Genomic DNA, 19,797 nt, shown 5'->3' on the forward strand with positions numbered 1-19,797 from the left:
TTCCACATCAATATGTTTTTATCCTCGTACAAGTGGGTGGGGGAAAAACAACTAATTCATGGAATGTTTCCAAACAAGTGCTTCACCTGATATTGAGATCTGGAAGCAACAATATCCAATTCCCAACAGAATTTTAGAATGCTCACAGATCATTTGAGTGATTATTTTATACATGAAAGTTGTTTTTTTAGTACAAAAGCTGAGTAAGTTGGCCTGCAAAGCCCTAATTAAATGCCCCCACAACCAACATAGAAGCAAAAATAACAATTGTCAACTCTTTTTGCAGGCTCTGACAATTTAAGCAACCAAGAACCTTCACCCCATTATCTACCAGCCCCCCTCCTAATTGAATACACTTTTATCACCCTAGTCTGACTTCTCCTTTTCTTTCATGTGAAGGAAGACTATGCTGAAGACAAAGAGTCCTCCCATCATAGAGAAGACACTGGCGTAGTAAGGAAACGCGGAGGGGATGAAGCGGTCATACTGGGTGTGCTGCAGGGGTCGCACCGACACCTATGGGAGTGGATGTATACATTAGCAAATGAGCCCCTTACAGTTCAGTACTATATTGTGTTTTCTTATAGTGTGATAGGTACAATGAATTAGCTGGTGTAGCCCTTGATATACTCAAGAGCCTTCCATTACAAAACACATGTTTTAATGTAACAGTTCCCTCACCTGAGTGGAGGAGTACAGGTGTGTGTAGCCTAGCCTGTTATAGTCCACCTTGAACTGAAACACTCCATACACGTCAGGCAATTTAAATTGGATGCTGTATTTATCTCCTGTTAAGGGAAAAAAACAGCACTTCAAATCAATTTGTATTAGTTACACGATTCATAAACAACAGGTGTAGACTAAAAGTGAAATGCTTACTTAAGTGCCCTTCCCATCAATAACATGAATAAATACAATGAGTAACGATAACTTGGCACCAGTACCGAGTCAATGCGCAGGGGTATGAGGTAGATTTGTACACATAGTTAAGGATAAAGTGACTAGGCAACAGGATAGATAATAAACAGTAACAGCACCATGTGTGAGGAGTCAAAAGAGTTAGTGCAAAAAGTGTCAATGCAGATAGTCCGTTGTAGATATTGGTTAACTATTTAGCAGTCTTATGGTTTGGGGGTAGAAGCTGTTCAGGGTCCTGTTGGTTCGAGACTTGACGTATCGGTAGCAGAGAGAACAGTCTGACTAGGGTCGCTGGAGTCTGAATTTTTAGGGCTTTCCTCTGACACCACCAGAGGAAGGCCCTGGAAGGCAGGGAGCTAGGCCCCAGTGATGTACTGGGCCGCACGCACTACCCTCTGTAGCGCCTTGCAGTCGGATGCCAAGCAATTGCCATATCAAGCAATGATGCAGCCAGTCAAGATGCTCTCAATGGTGCAGCTGTAGAACTTTGAGGGTTTCAAGGATGCACACTTGAATACAATTCTTTGATTTGGGTTATTGGAAAACTATTCTGCCTCATGAGAATTACAACAAAAAATGCAATTATGGAAATAATCATGGAAAAAAATTAATGTCCAACGTTCCCTCTATTTTTTGCCAGCACTGAGCATATTTCAGGTCTGCTGAGAGGAAACTTGAATGTTGTGAACATTTTGTGCAACGTCCGGCATGCGTTTACACTGAGCCTGTACCTACTAAGTTACCGTTTTAACAGTGGCAAATTAAGCTACAGTGGCTATTTGATCATAATGTAAGTCTATCAGAATGGCCTACCATCAAAAACAGAGAAAAGGCATCCCATAACATTTCCACATGGAAAACAGCTATTCTATGACAGCCTACAGTAGCCGCCAATGTGTGGTGTTCAATGTAGGCCTACATTCCATGAGACTTTTTAAAACTTTATGCAGAGCTTGACATTAACTTTTTTAGCCACTTGTCCTTCAAACAAGTATGTGACTGAAAATGTATTGTATGATGCAAGAAACCACCTTATATTCATTATTCCCATACAATTATTACAGAGAATCAGACAAAATATATGCTACCCTCTGCCCATTAGATTCTTCAAGCCTGTCTCAAAATACAATACTGCCCCTCTTAACCGGACTTGCTTTTCAAAGATGGCTAGAAATGTACACATTTCATGCATTTTGTAGGCAGCAATCACTCCATTGCGGACCAAAAACCAGCTATAACTGGGCTAATAACTCACTAACTAGCAAAGAATATCAACAAATGTGCACACAGGCTCTGCACCTTGATCCCAAAACTAGCGCATCTAGGCTACTCGTGAGTTGCAATCGCTCGTGCCTGTAGAATCCTCATTTCACTGCGCTCTGCCTACAACAAAAACACTATTTCATAGTTTGATTTATTTCGGTATGTTGCATTGAAAGGGGCTGATATTATGTTGAGTCGATCACAATTCCCACAGTAGAGGGAAACGTTGATCTGAAAGATATTGTAAACTAACAGGGTGAAAATCTAGTCAAGTTCAGAGAAGTTGAATTTTGTGCATCTCTGCAGGGGCAGGTATTTCTTCATGGACTGCTTAAAGAGAACATTGGTCATGTCTATGATGGTCATGTCTGTGAAATGTTCATACCATTTTTCTTGAGGTAGGTCCTGACGAAGGGGTCGATTCTCACAAACTCCAGCTGGATGTCTTTCCCGTCAAAGGGAACCCAGCTGCCCTTGGACAGCATCTCAATAACAACGCTGTACTCCTGTGTCGGAAGTAAGGGACAGAAACAATGCCATGCCACTTGATGGAGCTGAAGAAAACGAATATCTTCATGCTCACTCATGAGCTCAAAGGGCATATTTTCCACTTTGAATGTTCCGTTAAATAAACATAAAAATTGCTAAATACTATCATCATAGATTAAATCATGGCCTTAAGTGACTCACCACAAGGTCTGTGATGGTGTAGGCTGCAGGAGGGGTGCTCTCGCCCACAGGATGATGGGTAACAGCTCCCACCCGGAGTACGCCGGCCTCCTTGAACACCCATTGGGACAGAGCCTCAGCCAACTCCATGTTCCCAGTCTGAGCGTACCTTCAAGAGGTGCAAGACAGGAATTAAAACAGTTCCGTTTCTAGAAATACATGGGTGATTATTGGACAATTAAAGTAAAAAAGTAGGGCAGGCAATTGCAGAGCAGATGATGAAAAACACTATGAGAGAGTTACCTCTGGGAGCCAGGTGTGGCCTTCTGCACAGCCGAGTTGAAGAAGGCGTCGCTGAAAAAGTACAGTGAGCCGCTGAATACCACACGGGCGTTGTTCCTGGCCTGGAGTCCAGCAATCAGAAGAGTGTTCTTTCCAACAGCATGGGGATACTGTCCAGAAAGAAGGAGAACAGTGTCAACCAAAATATAACGTTCCAGGGATAAACACCTTATACATGCACATAAGTTATTACATTTTCAAAGGAGAATGTTTGATAAGGAAGGAAACAGTGCTGGTATTACCTGAGAGATGGGTCGGTCAGGGAAGTAGGAGTAGGAGGTGGAAGAGCCAGTCAGAATGTCCAGGACCAGGGGGTTATCTGGGTCTGCCACCATGCTGGGAGAAGGGGAGAAGATGACGACAATCCTTCACCATGGGAAACAACCCATTACCAGTCTAGTAATAACCCTTGTTTAGAAGAGCCAATAATTGTTCTCCAGTGTAATGGTAGACTCACCCAACACCCTTGAAGAGGATGGGTTTGTCACTGGGGTTCCCAACAATAGTGGGAGCCTTCAGCAGATTCTCTGGATCAGCAACAATCAGGGTATGCTAGGGGAAGGAAAAACATTCACATCTTATGATCATAACCCACCTCAAGTGCTCTGTAATTCAAATGGACACTCAATCCACATCTTTTCTTGAGAAGTCTACATTACCAGACAGGTGTGCAAACACATTGTGCCTCTATAAGCAATTGCAAAAACGACAGCTTAAAGGTTTACATTAGAATGTTATCTACATCTCTTCTGCTTACCTCACCAGGGTCCGACACATCGTAATGGTGATGATCAATTACAGCAGTCTTCTCCTCATCAAACTCAATCCCACATTCACTGCCCAGCTCTCTAAGTGGGTCACCTAGGGCAAAAGAGAGGACAAGACAATGGCACTAGTTCCAGTGTAAATGAAGAACCCAAGTGTGTGGTTTTTACACACATCATGGAAGAATAATCCATCTTTGCACTTACCAATATCAGAGCCAGCAGCCACCAGGACATTGCCTCCACCATCAATGAATGATGTGATGGTCTCAACATTGATGTTGCCACCAAAGTCTTAAAGGAAAAAAATATGCATTAAATAGTTTAAACTTTGTAACAAGAGTCACTGAGGAAAGTTATGAAATGCCACAAAACTGTTGAACTGCAATATTAACTAACCTTCCACGGATGGGGAGAAGATGATGAGGTGGTCATAGAGAAATTGGCCATATTTGATCAGAGAAAGTGAAGGATCATCTGCAGTCTTGAATGAAAGGTCAAAACCACGCTCTGCAAAAAGAAACAGCTACATCAGCCCGCTGCAAATGTATTTGCTTTACACATTTGATCCCCTAGGATAGGCTGTTAACCAGTCATTTCTAGTGCATATAAACAATGCACTACTTTGAGGGATGCTTGTATTAAAAATGTGTATTGCCTTGGATACACATTTGGGAAACGTCATGTAACAGCACATGCGCAGTGGGGTCTGCAAAATGTGCAGGGTGTAGCTCAGCAGTACACTACAATCACAATTAGTGCAAAAAGCTAACATCGTCAGGTGGACAGATACGAGCCATCTTCGTCTTCAACGTCGACAATGGGAGCTAGCTAGCTACTATTTGACCAAAATCAGTGTCACACGCCCCAGCAGTGACACATTTTCCTATGCAACGTTAACAAAACTAGCTAAGATTAGCTAGCTAGTAGTGAACAGATACGAGCGCCAACTTAGATTAATATCTGAAGGAAAACACGTTATTGATATTGTAATATTGTGAAACCACTAGCTACCTAAGTATCAATGATTGAGAAAAGCATGAGTATTCCTTCTCTCCTTCTCACCTGCCAGACTGCGGAAGAAGATTGAATGGGTGTCTCTGATGTTGAGGTTGTCCAACAAAACGAGTGTCTTTCCGTCAGCCAATGCCATGTGCATCATAGACGACATTGTTAAGAAGAAAATAAAATTGGATTTGGTTTGAGCCATGCTTAAGGTCCGTTTATTGGATAATAACGTAGAACTACCCCGGTTCGTTTGTCTGTCTGATGTCCGCGTCGCCATTTTGGGAAATAAGCCGACGTCAGCTTTAGCAGTAGACCTACCTTTGACCTCAGGATTCAGCCAATCGCACACAAGAACGCGACCACCGTGCATTCAAGTTTGACAATGAACATGATCAGTGCACTTTTATTTTATTATGAGGGAGTGTGTTTTTCTGTAATATCTGTGCGAATACTTAATAGTTTGTATTTTTTTCGTCAATAAATGATCTGCAATACGGTGCATAATCATAATAAAGAGACACAAGTGGGTCATACATTCTTGTCCCAATATGCAGCATACTGTATAATGCATTATGCCGGTCAGTTTTAAGTGTTACTGAACTTTTTTTATTCCCCAAAGGAACACGTGTGGTGTTCGGTTCAACCACATACATTTAACAGTGAAGAAAAAAAAAAACGAGCAGCTCAGTTCTGTTTTGATATAGTCGTCTTTATTGATCAGTTGGTAGTTTTTATACATTCTCCCCCTCCCCCCATATTTAATCAGCCATTGATTTAATTTAAAACAGAAGGTCTATGTCATAGTCTGTATTATTCAACTAAAAAAAGATTTGCACGAACTAGTATCAACCAGGACTGAATATAATCATAATCTACACACATTGGTATGCGATTTTAGGTGCTCCTGCTGCCCTTAAACTAAGCTTTCTCAAGGAAACATATTTTTTATGCTAATATAGGCTAGCATACATAGTCAGTTAATGACTTCTTGTACTTCTTAATACCTGCCAAGTCAGTGCTACAAATCATTGAGAAATTGTCATTTTTCATATGGATCCCACCAATAGGAAGTGATTTCAGTTTTCTAGTTCTCTCCACAAAGAGTAATTATAATATGTTAGTCGGAAATAGAACAAACGTCAACGTGCACAGCATTTACATTGTTTGCCTGTCGACCATGGACGTGCAATGTGAAAGAGAAACAACTAGAAAGTCCTTCTCACTCAAAATGCTAGTAGCACTACACAAAGTAGTCTATCAATAGTTTATGTACACTTGTGCTTTTAATGAAAATACTTCAATGAAGTATACTAAAATACCTAAACTAAGAGAGGAACATTTACACTATCTCAGTAAAACACGGCAGGAATCTGTAGGCAATATTTTACTACCTATCTGCTTTTTACTGTCAGGGAGAAGAAAAACAAAAGTGGTGTGATGTATCAACTGACCTTCCCGCCCTGGGATATACCGCATGAAGATTTTCTAAATGAATAGCCCATTTCTATATTTCATAATATACATTTTAAACATACAGTGCAAAATTGACTATAGCATGTTACATACTTCTGCTACCACCTAAAGAGATTCTAGAATTAGGGGAATTTATGTCAGAAGAGGCTGACAATGCTTTGCTAATCTCTACAAATTACAGTTTATTAATGATTATGTTAACTCATGATTAGAAATCTCACTGTCGTTTTCCTACACAGGGCAGGAAATTGTAAGAAATTATGACTAATTACTCACTCAACTTGGGGTGTCTTTACACACCAGATATAATCAGTTCTTCAATGTACTTTTCTTCCCCAAGCCTGACTCTCACACCATCTCTTCTCCCTCTGCCACAGCCTCATCTTGCCCCTCCGGCTGGGAGTCAGCTTGGGCCATCACCTCTCCCCCCTCCTCCTCCTCCTCCTCCTCCTCCTCGGCCTCACGGGTGTGGAAGACGAGCTCCCCTCCCTGGATGACCTGCTCGGAGATGGGTTGCCAGGTTGTGGTAACAACTTCCCCCACGGCGGTGGCTCCTGCAGCAGCAGCGTACTGCTGGTAGAAGTCCGAGTCAGCCTGGAACATGACCAGAGCCTGGGCTGTGTGGATTCGCACGTGTTGGGCCAGTGAACTGGCATCCAGGAACTTGTCACCGCACGAGTCGCACGCATACAGGATCTGAGTGTTGGGGTCTGGGAAGGACAGAGAAGACTGATGGTGAGGATGTACAGTATGTGTATAAGGAAGTATAATCTATAGTCCCAGACTTTATTGTGTGCTATCCTCAATGATTTTATTAATGTGCATGAATGGCTTTTTAAGTTTTATGTGTGCTTGCTTTTTTTAAATGGTAGAATTAATAAACTAAAAAAATACTGATATTACATTCCGTGTTATCCAAGTGATGAATAGCAATAGCTGATCAAAGCTGTGTTGGCCAGTCTCACCTCCTTCCTGCACCTTCTCCACAGCCTTGGTGATCTCTGCTTTTAGAGCCTCCGTCTCGTCTGCTGAGACCGGTGAAGCCACAGGCACCACTGGAAACAGACAGAATCCATAGAAACGTTCACAACAGGAGAATTTTCTTCATTATTCCGAGTCCATTTCTTTCTTACTCTCACACAGCCACATTCCTTTAATCTCATTCCTATTACAGTCACATCCATTGCATACCACCATTCTCCTCCCCCTATCTGAACTTCATTACCCAGCATGCTATTGGTCTGACCTGTCAGCTGGGCCACAGCGCTGCCAGCCAGGGCCTCTGTCGCCAGGGTGACGATGTCCTCAGTGGTGACGGTGACGATGTTGATCTCGTTGTCGTCCATCTCCGAGGCCGACCCACCGTGAAACTCATCACCCCCGTCGTCGCTGTCGCCCCCGGTAACCACCAGGCGCTTCATCCCAGCCTTACCCTGGTGGACGGTCTTGACGTGGGAGCGCAGGTTGTCAACGCGGTTGAACCCGCGGCCGCACTTGTCACACAGGAAGGGCTTCTCTCCTAGGGGATGGTGGGATGAAAAAATGAGTTGAAGGGTGAATGTAGACTAATGTTATACCTCAGGGTAAGGAGGTTGGAGGGACACTAAAGACAGAGGGGATATAATGTACCCAGATACCCAACAGCTTTGTTTTCTTCACTGGAAATATACCTATATTCCATTTTTTATTTTTTTTTACATATTATACTATTTTTGGACTATCCATTAACCGAATGTACAGAAGCAGACATAGAAAGACGCCTGAGCAGAGTCCCAAATTCAGTTTTTCAGGGAAAACGGAAGTTAGGTTGAAAATAATGTTTCCCTGAAAACCAGAAAAAAATCTGCCTTCTGTCAACGTCGCTAAGGGTGGCTATACATTAATATCCACTACTCCCAGGGAACCTCAATTTCTGCTCACTCACAATGGTACTTCCTACCTGTGTGAATGATGATATGCTTGGAGAGATCCCCAACGTTGACAAACGCCTTGTTGCAGATGTGACACTTGTGTGGCCGGATGTTATCATGGTGACGGATGTGATTGGCCAGCTGACTGGACTGAACAAACCTGAAGTCGGAGAGAGGACATAAACGGCTCTGTTATATCAATAGGATCATACTGTGTGTGTGTCTGTTTACCTTTTGCCACAGCGGTCGCAGACATAGGGCTTCTCTCCGGTGTGCTGGCGGACATGAGCGATGAGTGAACTGGCCTGGGTGAACCCCTTCCCACAGATCAGACACAGACATGGCTTCTCCCCTACAGGAGACACACACATACTACAGTTACATTACAGTCTCTAACCTATGATGAACTGCACAGGCATTTCCTGTTATTTTTGCACATGTTTATGTTACACACATGTTAAGGCTACACAGTACAAAGCAAGAGATAAATGTGAACAGTCATATAAATCAATTTCTAGGACTGTTACCTGTGTGTATGCGCTCATGTCTCTGTAGCGCCCCGGGGTCAGAGAAAGCTCTCTGGCAGTGCATACAGATATAGGGCTTCTCCCCACTGTGAACACGCAGGTGTCTCTTCAAATTCCCTGGGAAACAAAACTACAGTTATATACCAATACGAAGACCAGACTAGTTATATATATCAACACAGAGAGAGACCAGGGCCTGTGTTCATAAAGAGTGTAAAAGTAAGAGTGCTGATCTAGGATCAGGTCCTCCCATGTAATCTTATTCATTAGAATCAGTGTTGCCTTTTAGATCATAATTAATAAGATTACATGGACAGTGAGGGCCTGATCCTAGATCAGAACTCCCACTCTCTGAGACGCTTAATGACTAAAAGCCCAGAAGTCTGGTGTTACCTGAGGTGGTGAACTGTTTGCCACACTCTTTACACTTCAGAGGGCCGTCTGTGATGTGGATCTTCAGGTGAGCCTTTAGATTCCCAGTCTGTCCAAACAGAGGAATAGCCAGGTTAGAGTACAGTTCAACATTTCAATGCAAGGATAGAGAGAAACTATATACAGGGTTGTACAAAAACACTACAACATCTATCAGTGTAGTCGTGTTTTAGTAGTGGTCCTAACCTGGTTGAACCGCTTGTCGCAGTGCGGACACCTGTGGCCCTTGTCGGCATCATGTGTCTCCAGGTGGCGCATTTTGGCAGTGGGGTCGGAGAAGGCCCGGTCGCAGTAGTCGCAGTGGTACGGCTTCTCGCCGCTGTGCACCAGCATGTGGCGCTTCAGGTTTCCAGACGTGGTGAAGAGCTTGCCGCAGTCCCTGCAACTGTATCGGGCCTCGCCCGTGTGACGCTTCCGGTGCAAGTTGAGCAGGCTGATCTGCCGGTAGCTCTTCCCACATGAGGAGCAGCAGTAAGGTTTCAGGGGGCTACGGAGAGAGAGACATAAGATATATTTAAGTAAGATATAGCTACTTATATTTACTCAGGTGTTGAGAGGTTCGAGAGGATGTTGATGTAATGAAACTCAGATTTTTATGACTGTCTTGATTTTAATTCACTATCAATTTGATCATCGTTATTATCAACAAGTTACAAGGGGATGTGTTGCACAAATCGCCTCGTTCATACAAAGTCTTGTTTTTGAACATTAAGAGAGGGTAGATCTCTTCAAGCAAATCTAAAATAAGAAAGTAAACCAATCAGATCTGCAAAGAGAACATCAACAAGGCCCCAGAAATAGGACAACGGGAATAGTTTGTCAATATGCCCAAGAGAAAGACAGGTGATGAGCTTGATACGAACCTGTGTGTTTTCTCGTGAGCCTTGCAGGCAGCCGGGTCTGAGAAGGCCTTGTGGCAGTCACGGCAGCTGAAAGGTTTCTCTCCTGTGTGAATGCGAATGTGTCTCTTGAAGTTCCCCGTGTGGGTGAACTTCTTTCCACAGTCCTAGAAAATACATGGCACGTAAGTTAAAAATGCGCAACCCCCAATTACATGAGTGTAAATGCAATATCCTCTATTTGATAGGAAAACATACAAACACAGTTTAAAACAATAAGTCCTCTAATAGGGAATGGATCATGAAAAAACATTCAAGCTGATAATTTCCATGTTTAATCACAGTGTGCAAAGTAACCACACACATAAACAAGCACACGGTTCTCACCTCACACTTGTGAGTCACAGAGCCGTAGGACCGTGACTCGGTGCGGTCGGTGACAGCACCCAACCGTAGCTGCTTCCTCTCCTCTCCGCTCTCCGTCCCCTGGCCATCTTCTCCCTCATCTCCTTCATCCTCCTGCTCGTCTACTTCTTCACCACCTCCCTCCTCTTCCTCCTCCTCCATTTCACCCTCCTCCACCTCTTTTTTCTCTTCATTTACTGTCTTTGGTGCGCTACTCCCCTCATTATCTATGAATAGGAATTGCATAACCATCAGACACTGCGGCCCACTGCAGTCAAATATTTAGAAAATATAGCCTTCCATCTTCCCTTCCTTCAAGTAGTCACTGATCCGACATGATTGGATAGGAGAAAGCAAGGTAGCTTTAACCTATCCAGTCATGGCAGATCTGTAATTACTTCTAGGAAGATCAGTCAATCTGTTTGTTTACCCTGTGAGAGGTTGCGTCGAGGAGCTCTCCTTGTCCTTCTTCTCCTGGAGCTCATGTAAGACCTACCGGCTGCAGACTTGAATGGCAACTCTGTAAGTACAAAATAAATCTTCATCAGCACAGCAATATCAAACATACAGACCATCAATGAAAAGTATGAAGACAAATTATTCACATACTGGGCGTGTAGTCCGCATCCGAGGGGTCATCCTGAAACTCAAGCACATCTTTGGCGGCGCTCTCCACCTCCTCACTTTCAGCTGCAGCTTTTCTCTGTGTGGCGTGGGTGGAGGTTTTGGGGGGTCTTCCTCTCCCCGGGGCCTGTTTGTCTGGGGTCTTTCTGGAAATCTGCCCATCGTCGGGGGTGGTCTCCTTCGGGTCCTCCTGACCGCCCTTTGGCCCTTCATCCTCTGCTGAGGGGTTTGGGATTTCCTCGTCATGTGACCTTGTCTCTGACGGCTCCTTCTCCGTGTTTTGCTCTCCTTCCTCAATCTTGTCTTTATGGTTTGGAAGAAATGATGGGTGAGAACAATATTAACCAGAAAATGTCAATTTCCTGAAGAAAATCAGTGTGCTTGCTTCAGCTGCCCCAAAAGAAAGTACTGATAACATTAGTGGTCTTGTTAAAGCGAGCATGCTAATGACTGTGTACTAATAACCACTGTTTGTGAACTGATCTGTACTGTACTCACGGTCAATTAAGTCTTGTGTTGTCTGGGATGATGTGGAGACTGCCAGAGACTGGTAGGCAGAACAGGCATTGACTATCTCCTGCATCTGCAGGAACGTGGCCACCGCCACCACATCCTCCACATTCTGAGGACTCAGACTCAGCTTGGCCGTGTACATGAACTCAAGGACTTGGCCCAGACCTGTAGAATACACAGGGATGGATCCATGAGCCATGCTGTGACTGAGGCAGATAACCTAAGCATGATGTTGAACATGGTCTTGGATATTAGGGTAAAGCAAATAATTCAGTGTTTTCCCTCCATATATTTCTGTCTTAGGTGGGAAATACCATAATTCATAATAGTGTTATCATTTCCGAACAAGGCTTTTAAGGGCAACAGCAGACATCCACTTATTGCAGACATTCTAACTCATCAACCAGGGAAAGGCTTATGTACCTGCTGCGTTGCTAATATCCAGGTGCACCACATCCTTCTGGTCCAGGAAGAGGGTGCGGAAGTAGGCGCTGCAGGCAGCCAACACAGCCTTGTGGGCCTTGAAGTCCTCCCCGTCCACCACAAAGGTACAGTCACAAAGCAGGCCCAGTTGACGCTGGTGATTGAGCTGTTCCAAAACCTTGCCACTGTGCCAGGGAAAGTCCATCCTGGAGAGTGGGCGCCTTGGGAAGCTATTGACACAGTGGATAGAGTTACAGTTTATTGGACTTAGTCAAGCAGGTGAGGCAACACATTACCACTGTCAAACTAATCTACATGTTTGGAACTTTAAACAAAAACATGTCTGGAAAGGGGATTCGTTATTGCTATTTTATTGTGTTACTATTTTGTTTTTATCTATTTGTTAATTTTCTTACTTTAACTGTATAGTTGGGAAAGGGTTTGTAAGTTAGTATTTCACGGTAAAGTCTACACTTGTTGTATTCAGCACATGTGACAAATACAATTTGATTTGATTCTCACTTAAAACATGACTAATAATTATGATACAATCACACACGGTTGGTTTATTTCTCAGTGCATTTATCATATGTAATTTAATAATTTGACATTTCCTGACAACTAAATAATTGGGGGCTCACAAGATATAGAGCCCCACAGTGGAGGTTTCATAATACCCATAAAACCTAGCGGTCAAACAGGGAAACAGTTCCAATTGTATTTCCGCCCTAAATTTGTCCCATAAGGGACTTCAGAAACACTTAAAATAGGGGCGTAGGCTTACCCTGGCGTGATGTATTGATAACCATGTAAATCTCTCTGTAAATCTCTCTCGGACAAGGTGACTCTTATCAATATATTAATCTCTATTTACTCTCAGATTCAAAAATGCTAATTAGCATCAAAGTAGACATCATCTCTAGCTGACACCTTTGCTAACAGGTATTGTGTCAATTTAAAACTTGCACAAGACCATTCACAGAATTGTCAAGTATTTTTTTTTTGCCAATTTATTGATGACTAAATTTAACTAACATTAGATAGTTAATCCAGAGATTCTTACCTTTGCCTTGATTTGGTAGTCTCGTCCAGATCATCATGGCATTTGTAGTTTTTTATGATAGCCCCATTAGCAGATAATAAGCATTTATTTTTTGGGGTGGTGAATATATTTATAAAAGGCACCTTAGAGAGATTTCCACAGTTATCAACACGTCACGCTTGGGTAAGCCTACACAAATCACAGCTCTTATTTGAAATGTTTCTAAAATCCACTATGGGGACAAATAAATGGTGGGAAAACGATTGGAACAATTTCCCTGTTTGACTGCTAGGTTTTATGGGTATTATGACTAATTCTGTGGTACTCTATGGTGTTGTTGTTTTATGGAAATTATAGCGATGCAATATTAAACTTATCAAAAGAAGCCAGGGTTGGCCTATATCGACAATTGACTGTTTAAAAGTCCTAGCTTAACCATCGATGCGACAGACTTTACACCACTGGTGCGCAAATCATTTGTCATTTAAGGAATTTCATTAATTTATTTTTTGACGATGCAGAAGATTGATTATGAATCCTATATCCTTCTACCCTTGCTATCCGGGATTAATTTAGCGTGTCTAGACATGCATGTTTTGGACAAACAAGATGGCGTTTGGCTATAGAGAGGCCTTTCTTTCTGCTAGTCCTTAGAGCCTCGTTCTGTACTTTAAGCATACGCCATCTTTCAAAAGCATTGCATTAAAATTACCTCTCGAGAATCGCAGAGTTCTCCACTCCAAACGCTTGTTATGTTGTTGTTTCGTAATATTTTCCCACAATCTGTTGAATTCGTTCAATCGAGTTTTTCGGTGATCGATCTAGCCCCACAGACTCGATTCACCACCATCTTCCACTCTCTGATCGATTGATAGTGGCCGGGTGGATAGTTTACATAATGCGCACGCGCAGTTTTATTTCTGAGCGTGGAATGGTGTTAAAAATGGCCATGTGATGGCGCACTAAACCTGATCGTATTCAAGATGGTTCTCACAGTAATAATTTATTTCACTACTACGTTGTGCCCAAACTTGTATATGTTCTTTTAATACTCAATAATAACATGCTAAAAACAATGGACATCTTAGGTGTAAATGTTTGAAAGTGGTAAGAGAATTGAAATTTAGCTATGGCCATTCTGTGTGGTGTGCACTTTTTCTTTTTTCCGACACTGGCCTAGGTCTTCTGAGCCATGAATAGACAAACATGAAACATCATACATTGATGTACACAAACGTTAATATTCTCTAAATGAAAAATCAATCAACTACTTTATTCACACAACTATTACAATGTACAATGGTAGCAGTATCTGTAGAGTTCAGTAGAAGAAGCAATAATTAGTTGATGGATGGATGGATGGATGTGTGTGTGCAGGCTCATGGAAAGGGCTGGAGCAGAATATGTGGAATGGTATCAAATACATCAAACACATGGTTTGATGCCATTCCATTCACACAGCTCCAGCCGTTATTATGAGCCATCCTCCCCCCAGCATTCTCCATTGTGTGTGTGTGTGGAGGTGATGTGTGATAACTGGGAAAACACAAGAACAAATTAGGCTAACTGTTGTCAATCCAAGGCAGCTATTGGAGGATGTGGTATTTTGAGGAGGTGGTATGGCAGAAGAGGAAGACGTTTAAAAAAACGATCCAGCTTAAAGGGCAGAATGAACATATAATGATAAAGACATGAAATGAGAAAACAGGATATAGCATTACAAAATACAGGCAGTGAGGGAACAGGGGTCATGGCTCATGGGGGAGTCTAGTCTGTCTTCTTAGATCTTGATCTCAGTGCGGAAGGTCTGTGTGAGCTCATGCTTGGATTGGTTTCTACGGGCCTTGACTGTTAGCGTTCCCTCGGTGCCCAATGATGATGTCACAGAGGTGGGGTCCACATCCTCAGGCAGCTGGCACTTGTGGGTGAAAGTGTTCATCACTGTGCCATCCGCTGCCAACTGTTGAAGTGAAGATAGACATGAGAAAATGACTAAGATAAAATTCTCAAAATCACAGAGAATTTAGTTGTCACTAAAAAGAGATATGCCCACCTTTTCTGCATGTACTTCGATCTGGTTGTTGGAGGTGGTGACAATGACGTCCTCTGGAGAGAAGTCTTGGACGTCCACTGTGAACTGGTAGCTGTCTCCCATTGTCTTGATCTTCCCTGCTGTCCCTGTCCGACCTGGAAACACAACCAAGACATATGGTAATGTGCTTACTGAGAGCTATCCATTCTTGACTGGTTGAGTGCAGCCAAATCAGTCTTATCCTTAGATAATAACTAAGATGAGCATTCTTACTTAACCTTAGATGCACCTTAAAAACATTCATATGTAAAATAAATTCACACACAGTCCAATGGTTTGGCCTGTTTACTGTCTATGCATTAATTATTTAAAAAAAGTGTTGTGTTAGAATGTAAATTAGTTAACGTGTGTCCCCAAATTGGAAATGAGCGTTTAGCTGTGTGAGCTGCCTGTGTGCCTCTTACTTGTTTGCTTTGGCTACATGATGGCCAGTTTGACAGTGTATGTGTATGCTGGTTGATATGCAACAGTCTGGCCCGTCCTCTCCTAGGCCTCATCCCAGTAATTTTCTGTGTGTGAGGTCACGGCGCTGGCAGTGTGTCCAACATCCCCCCTCCCATCCCGCCCTGTCTTCCCTCCATCGGCAGCCACCTCCTCCTTTTTCCGGAGGCACGGGCATGCCAGTCACAGCACCAACATACCCTGCTCTGCCCTACTGCTACTACCCACCAAACAACCCTCCCATTTGCCCTGTGTTGTCCTGTTGAGAAGCTGTCGGGTCAAACACATGGAAGCACATGCGCGCAGAGCCTTAAAGAGAGTTCAGCAGGCAATCTACACACATGAATACACGTGTGTGACACATCTAATACAGCATGAATTATCCACAGACAATTTCATTCAGCAATGGCATTTGATACTATATGTATGGAATAAGTAGAATATTACAACCTAATATATCATGTATAGCTATATATATATGTTATGCTGGTCCACAATTGGGAATTCATGTAAAATCAACTCACTGGGAAATCCCAAGGCATCCGTTCCAGGACGCATGAAAGAGCCAAAGTCCTCTGCAAAGAGCCCCCTGCTCTTCTCCATATATGGGTTGTTGGAGGATGAGGAGGAAGAAGAGGTCTGCTGGAAGCTGCGCTCCGATCGGTAGGCAGAGGAGTTGGTCACACTCATTGATGGCTGTCTGCCTGAGAGGTGGGAAAAGGATCCGCTTTTTAAAGGGAGAGCGAGAGAAAGGGAAGATATCCTTGTTGTTCAGTCTTTGCCCAGTCCACTCAGTTTACATCAGAGGGAAAGTGGGCAGATCTTCGGGTAGTTCGTAAAATGCTATCTTTACTTTCCCACTATTTAAAAATGTGTGTCTGTGTCTGTCTTTTGGATAAGTGTGTCGGTTAAGTGTGTCCACGAGCATAGCCAGTCAGTCACTCATACAGGCTCTTATATATTTGGATCCAAGCTATGTTTTTTTTTCTGTGTGTGGTGGGGGTCACGTGTGCGTTTCTGAAGGATAACAGTGAGCTATATTTATCATGTGAGGGAGAGAGAGAGCGGGTCTGGGGTCGGAAAAGTTATGGGCGATGAGGGCTTGAGGTTAAGAGAGAGAGAGGGGCTCTGACAAAGAGAGAGAGAGAGAGACGGTGAGAGGAAGGCAAGAGAAGGGGATGAGTCAACAGTTGCCATTCCAGACACTCAATACCCCAAATAGTTATCTACTTCTTTCCTCTACTCTCCCTCTATTTGTTTTTTTTCTCTGTAAGCATCAGTTTCTCTTTTTTGTCATGATATTTGATCATATTGTGAATCAGTGGTTACATAACATGTGCTCTTGGCCATAAAACTTCTGCTGCCTGCTATTCACACACATATTGGTTACAATTGGTGTTATTATACTTATTTCAAGTAATTACTATTACAAAACTAGTGGTAACTAATTTGAAACAATTAGTACTTGAGGTTCATATCTAAATGAATTAACTGTGTATCCGTTTCTAAATATGCTGTTTCTAATGAATTAATAAAGTGCAGCTAACCTGTTGTATTCCTGTCCTTTTTTCTTAGTATTTAGGCTACACTGTTCATCTACCCATTTCAATGGGTTGTTTTTTTTTACTTCAGAGAAGAGGCAATGTGGAAAGAATGTCCATGAAAACAAAGCCGTTGGTGGAGGACTGATGATTGCACCAGGGATTAGGTGACATTGTTTGAGAGGGCACAGTAGCTATTAATATCTGTAGGGAATTCAGGACATCAATGGAACATTTTCCTGATTGAGTCTCTTTGAGCCACTCGTCAATGTTGATGATGCTTTGCCCGACAAATCAACATTGTCCACTGAAATGGTTGTAAATAACAGTCTGCAATTAATTAACTAATTGACTTACTTTTCTCAGCTTCACTGCTCCTTAATCCACGAGGAGAAGCCCAAAATAATGGATGAATCAAGGGCAATAAATGTTAAGCTCTGTATGGTCTCTTGCTCTGTCCTTTAAGGTCACGTTGAAGTGACTCCAATTATACAATTTACTGCACAGTGACACTCATATTCCATCCTATCAGTGTAAATGCTAAGTCCACTGCTAATCGTCTAAATCCGGCTCAGCAACTCACCACCTCCCCACAGACTGACCATGTCACCAGTCAAGAGACCTGTCTGAGTGGGCTTCTATTCTAGACAGATTAGAGAGAGGGAGAGGGGAGTGGGGGGGAAAGGGAAAAAGATGAAGGGTGCTGGAGAGGGAGATATTTGGGAAGAGAAACTAACATAGACAGAAAGAGCAGTTTGCCAGAGAAGGAGGGATTGAGAGAGAGAGAGAGGGAGAGAGAGAGACGGGGAGGGAGAGAGCGAAAGACAGGGAGGGAGGGAGTGTTATCGTTCTCAGCATGTGCTGTTCTGAGGCATTAAGAGAGGGAACGCACATTAAAAGTGAACCTTATACACACAGCCCAGTAACTCATGTGTCTCATCAGTGACATTGAGTCATTTCTGGAGAGGTCACTGACGCCATTAGCTATGACCAGCACAAGGCATGTGTTTTAGATAGTGGGAAATGTGCACAGCAGACAGACACAGACACATAGACCCATAGACATTCTAACACACACACACACTAATATCATTCCTATTTTTGGGCATGTGGTTGTGTTTGTCTCAGCTGCCATGTATTATATAACGCTCCCATTCTCACTCTCCCACTTTGTGTCTGACTGACTGACTGCCACTGGTCCCGAAAACAAATTAGAGCACTAGAGTTCCAACCAAGATGATTTTGTATGGAAGTTACTTGTAATATCATACAACTTGTAATATCAATTTTCACATTCACTTCATTGTGTTGTTTACATGGAAACCAGTACGGAGTTGAGAAATCAGAATAGGGTGTCATTCACATACGTAGCTGTAAAATAATACTGAAGGGGGCTTAAAGTGCAACTGCACTTCCTGATTTGGCCTCATTTTAGATTTGGTTAATTAAGAAATGTACCATGGCATTACGATTGGATCACGTGCAGCTGCACTCTAAATTGATGATTACTTGTGTTCTGCCAGCTGTGGGTATGTGGGCAGGATTGAAACAAACCCAACCTTCATTTAAACAAACCTTCAAACTCTGTTTTGGATGAGACTGACTTTCATATTTACACGTTATAGTCAATTCTGACAGTAGAATAAATGTTTCTGACTTATATTGATGTCACATAGGCTGTTTTCTGAATGAGAAGTTGTTTTTTAGGGGCAGTTGCTCTTTAAGGGAAAGAGGAAGATACAAATTAACTTGTGTGTGTGGTTGCATATGCATCAGACCAATATTTACCTTCACCTTGAGCGGAGGTGGGTTAGGGAATTTTTTTTGTCTGGGAGCCTGAATTAATTCCAGTCACAATTTCAAAGCTGGCTACCAAAAACCAAACCTTTACACAAAGGCTCCCCTATTTCTCATGCACATTATTTCATATTGAAAGTGACTTGTGAGGTCTGAGGGGCTCACAAGTCACCACAGGGATGCTGGCCCATGTTGATTCCACTGCTTCCCACAGTTGTGTCAAGTTGGCTGGACGTCCTTTCGGTGGTGGACCATTCTTGATACACACGGGAAACTGTTGAGTGTGAAAACCCAGCAGCGTTGCAGTTTTTGACACACTCAACCCGATGCGCCTGGCACCTACTACCATACCCATTTCAAAGGCACTTAAATATTATGTCTAGCCCATTCACCCTCTGAATAGTACACATACACATCCATGTCTCAAGGCTTAAAAATCCTTCTTTAACCTGTCTCCTCCCCTTCATCTACACTGATTGACGTGGATTGAACACGTCAATCACCTGGTCAGACAATGTCATGGAAAGAGCAGATTTTCCTAATGCTTTGTATACTTAGTGTATACAGTAAGGCTCCCATTCTCCTTGTCCCACTGTGTGTCTGACTGACTGACTGCCACTGGTCCCGAAACATAGAAGAGAGCAATAGAGCTCCAACCAAGATTATGATCATTTTTTATTTAACCAGGAAGGGCTCATTGAGATTTGAAATCTCTTTTTCAAGAGCGTCCTGGTCAAGATAGGCAGCACCAAGTCATTACACAATTACAGACAG

General features: G+C 42.8%; 3 protein-coding genes and 1 long non-coding RNA gene across 5 annotated transcripts; 1 reads left to right on the forward strand and 3 right to left on the reverse strand.

Annotated features, from left to right (window-relative positions):
• Nucleotides 1-149: 149 nt before the first annotated feature.
• Nucleotides 150-5,269, reverse strand: ddost (dolichyl-diphosphooligosaccharide--protein glycosyltransferase subunit (non-catalytic)). The gene is made up of 11 exons (XM_055931777.1): nt 5,022-5,269; nt 4,356-4,466; nt 4,164-4,250; nt 3,950-4,053; nt 3,650-3,744; nt 3,435-3,528; nt 3,154-3,302; nt 2,872-3,019; nt 2,567-2,687; nt 682-788; nt 150-516 (listed from the first exon to the last, which is right to left on the reverse strand). The coding sequence occupies exons 1-11, from the start codon at nt 5,239-5,241 to the stop codon at nt 367-369; spliced, it is 1,386 nt and encodes a 461-aa protein (XP_055787752.1). The 5' UTR covers nt 5,242-5,269; the 3' UTR covers nt 150-366.
• Nucleotides 5,270-5,652: 383 nt separating this feature from the next.
• zbtb17 (zinc finger and BTB domain containing 17) lies at nt 5,653-14,024 on the reverse strand. Of its 2 annotated transcripts, none has more exons than XM_055931780.1 (15): nt 13,865-14,024; nt 12,111-12,340; nt 11,673-11,852; nt 11,160-11,477; nt 10,981-11,070; nt 10,533-10,777; nt 10,170-10,312; nt 9,493-9,793; nt 9,268-9,355; nt 8,875-8,991; nt 8,579-8,699; nt 8,377-8,507; nt 7,684-7,956; nt 7,403-7,492; nt 5,653-7,147 (listed from the first exon to the last, which is right to left on the reverse strand). In XM_055931780.1, exons 2-15 carry the CDS (start codon nt 12,313-12,315, stop codon nt 6,786-6,788), a joined length of 2,664 nt encoding a protein of 887 aa, XP_055787755.1. In that variant the 5' UTR covers nt 12,316-12,340; nt 13,865-14,024; the 3' UTR covers nt 5,653-6,785. The 2 variants fall into 2 exon arrangements, with proteins under 2 accessions (XP_055787755.1, XP_055787756.1); XM_055931781.1 differs by lacking the exon at nt 13,865-14,024 and adding an exon at nt 13,174-13,433.
• Nucleotides 14,025-14,404: 380 nt separating this feature from the next.
• Nucleotides 14,405-17,896, reverse strand: hspb7 (heat shock protein family, member 7 (cardiovascular)). The gene is made up of 4 exons (XM_055931782.1): nt 17,584-17,896; nt 16,210-16,389; nt 15,206-15,339; nt 14,405-15,112 (listed from the first exon to the last, which is right to left on the reverse strand). The coding sequence occupies exons 2-4, from the start codon at nt 16,373-16,375 to the stop codon at nt 14,933-14,935; spliced, it is 480 nt and encodes a 159-aa protein (XP_055787757.1). The 5' UTR covers nt 16,376-16,389; nt 17,584-17,896; the 3' UTR covers nt 14,405-14,932.
• Nucleotides 15,275-17,240, forward strand: LOC129860893 (uncharacterized). Its single transcript, XR_008760477.1, has 2 exons — nt 15,275-15,363; nt 15,735-17,240. It is a non-coding gene; the product is annotated as an uncharacterized LOC129860893 (long non-coding RNA).
• Nucleotides 17,897-19,797: the final 1,901 nt, after the last annotated feature.

Source organism: Salvelinus fontinalis, chromosome 8 (genome assembly GCF_029448725.1).
Source record: "Salvelinus fontinalis isolate EN_2023a chromosome 8, ASM2944872v1, whole genome shotgun sequence".
Lineage (NCBI taxonomy): Eukaryota > Metazoa > Chordata > Actinopteri > Salmoniformes > Salmonidae > Salvelinus > Salvelinus fontinalis.

What these genes read in the sequence shown, in the direction of transcription:
- ddost (XM_055931777.1), bottom strand. Translation starts at nt 5,241, where the DNA reads ATGGCGACGCGGACATCAGACAGACAAACGAACCGGGGTAGTTCTACG. An exon ending in CTTCTCCCCATCCGTGGAAG is followed by an intron (nt 4,251 to 4,355) that starts GTTAGTTAATAT and finishes TTTTCCTTTAAG; the next exon opens with ACTTTGGTGGCAACATCAAT. An exon ending in GACCTACCTCAAGAAAAATG is followed by an intron (nt 789 to 2,566) that starts GTATGAACATTT and finishes TTCCCTTAACAG; the next exon opens with GAGATAAATACAGCATCCAA.
- zbtb17 (XM_055931780.1), bottom strand. Translation starts at nt 12,315, where the DNA reads ATGGACTTTCCCTGGCACAGTGGCAAGGTTTTGGAACAGCTCAATCAC. An exon ending in GCTCACGAGAAAACACACAG is followed by an intron (nt 9,794 to 10,169) that starts GTTCGTATCAAG and finishes CTCTCTCCGTAG; the next exon opens with CCCCCTGAAACCTTACTGCT. An exon ending in CGCTGTGGCCCAGCTGACAG is followed by an intron (nt 7,493 to 7,683) that starts GTCAGACCAATA and finishes GTCTGTTTCCAG; the next exon opens with TGGTGCCTGTGGCTTCACCG.
- hspb7 (XM_055931782.1), bottom strand. Translation starts at nt 16,375, where the DNA reads ATGAGTGTGACCAACTCCTCTGCCTACCGATCGGAGCGCAGCTTCCAG. An exon ending in GGATGCCTTGGGATTTCCCA is followed by an intron (nt 15,340 to 16,209) that starts GTGAGTTGATTT and finishes TTGTGTTTCCAG; the next exon opens with GTCGGACAGGGACAGCAGGG. An exon ending in TCGAAGTACATGCAGAAAAG is followed by an intron (nt 15,113 to 15,205) that starts GTGGGCATATCT and finishes TCACTTCAACAG; the next exon opens with TTGGCAGCGGATGGCACAGT.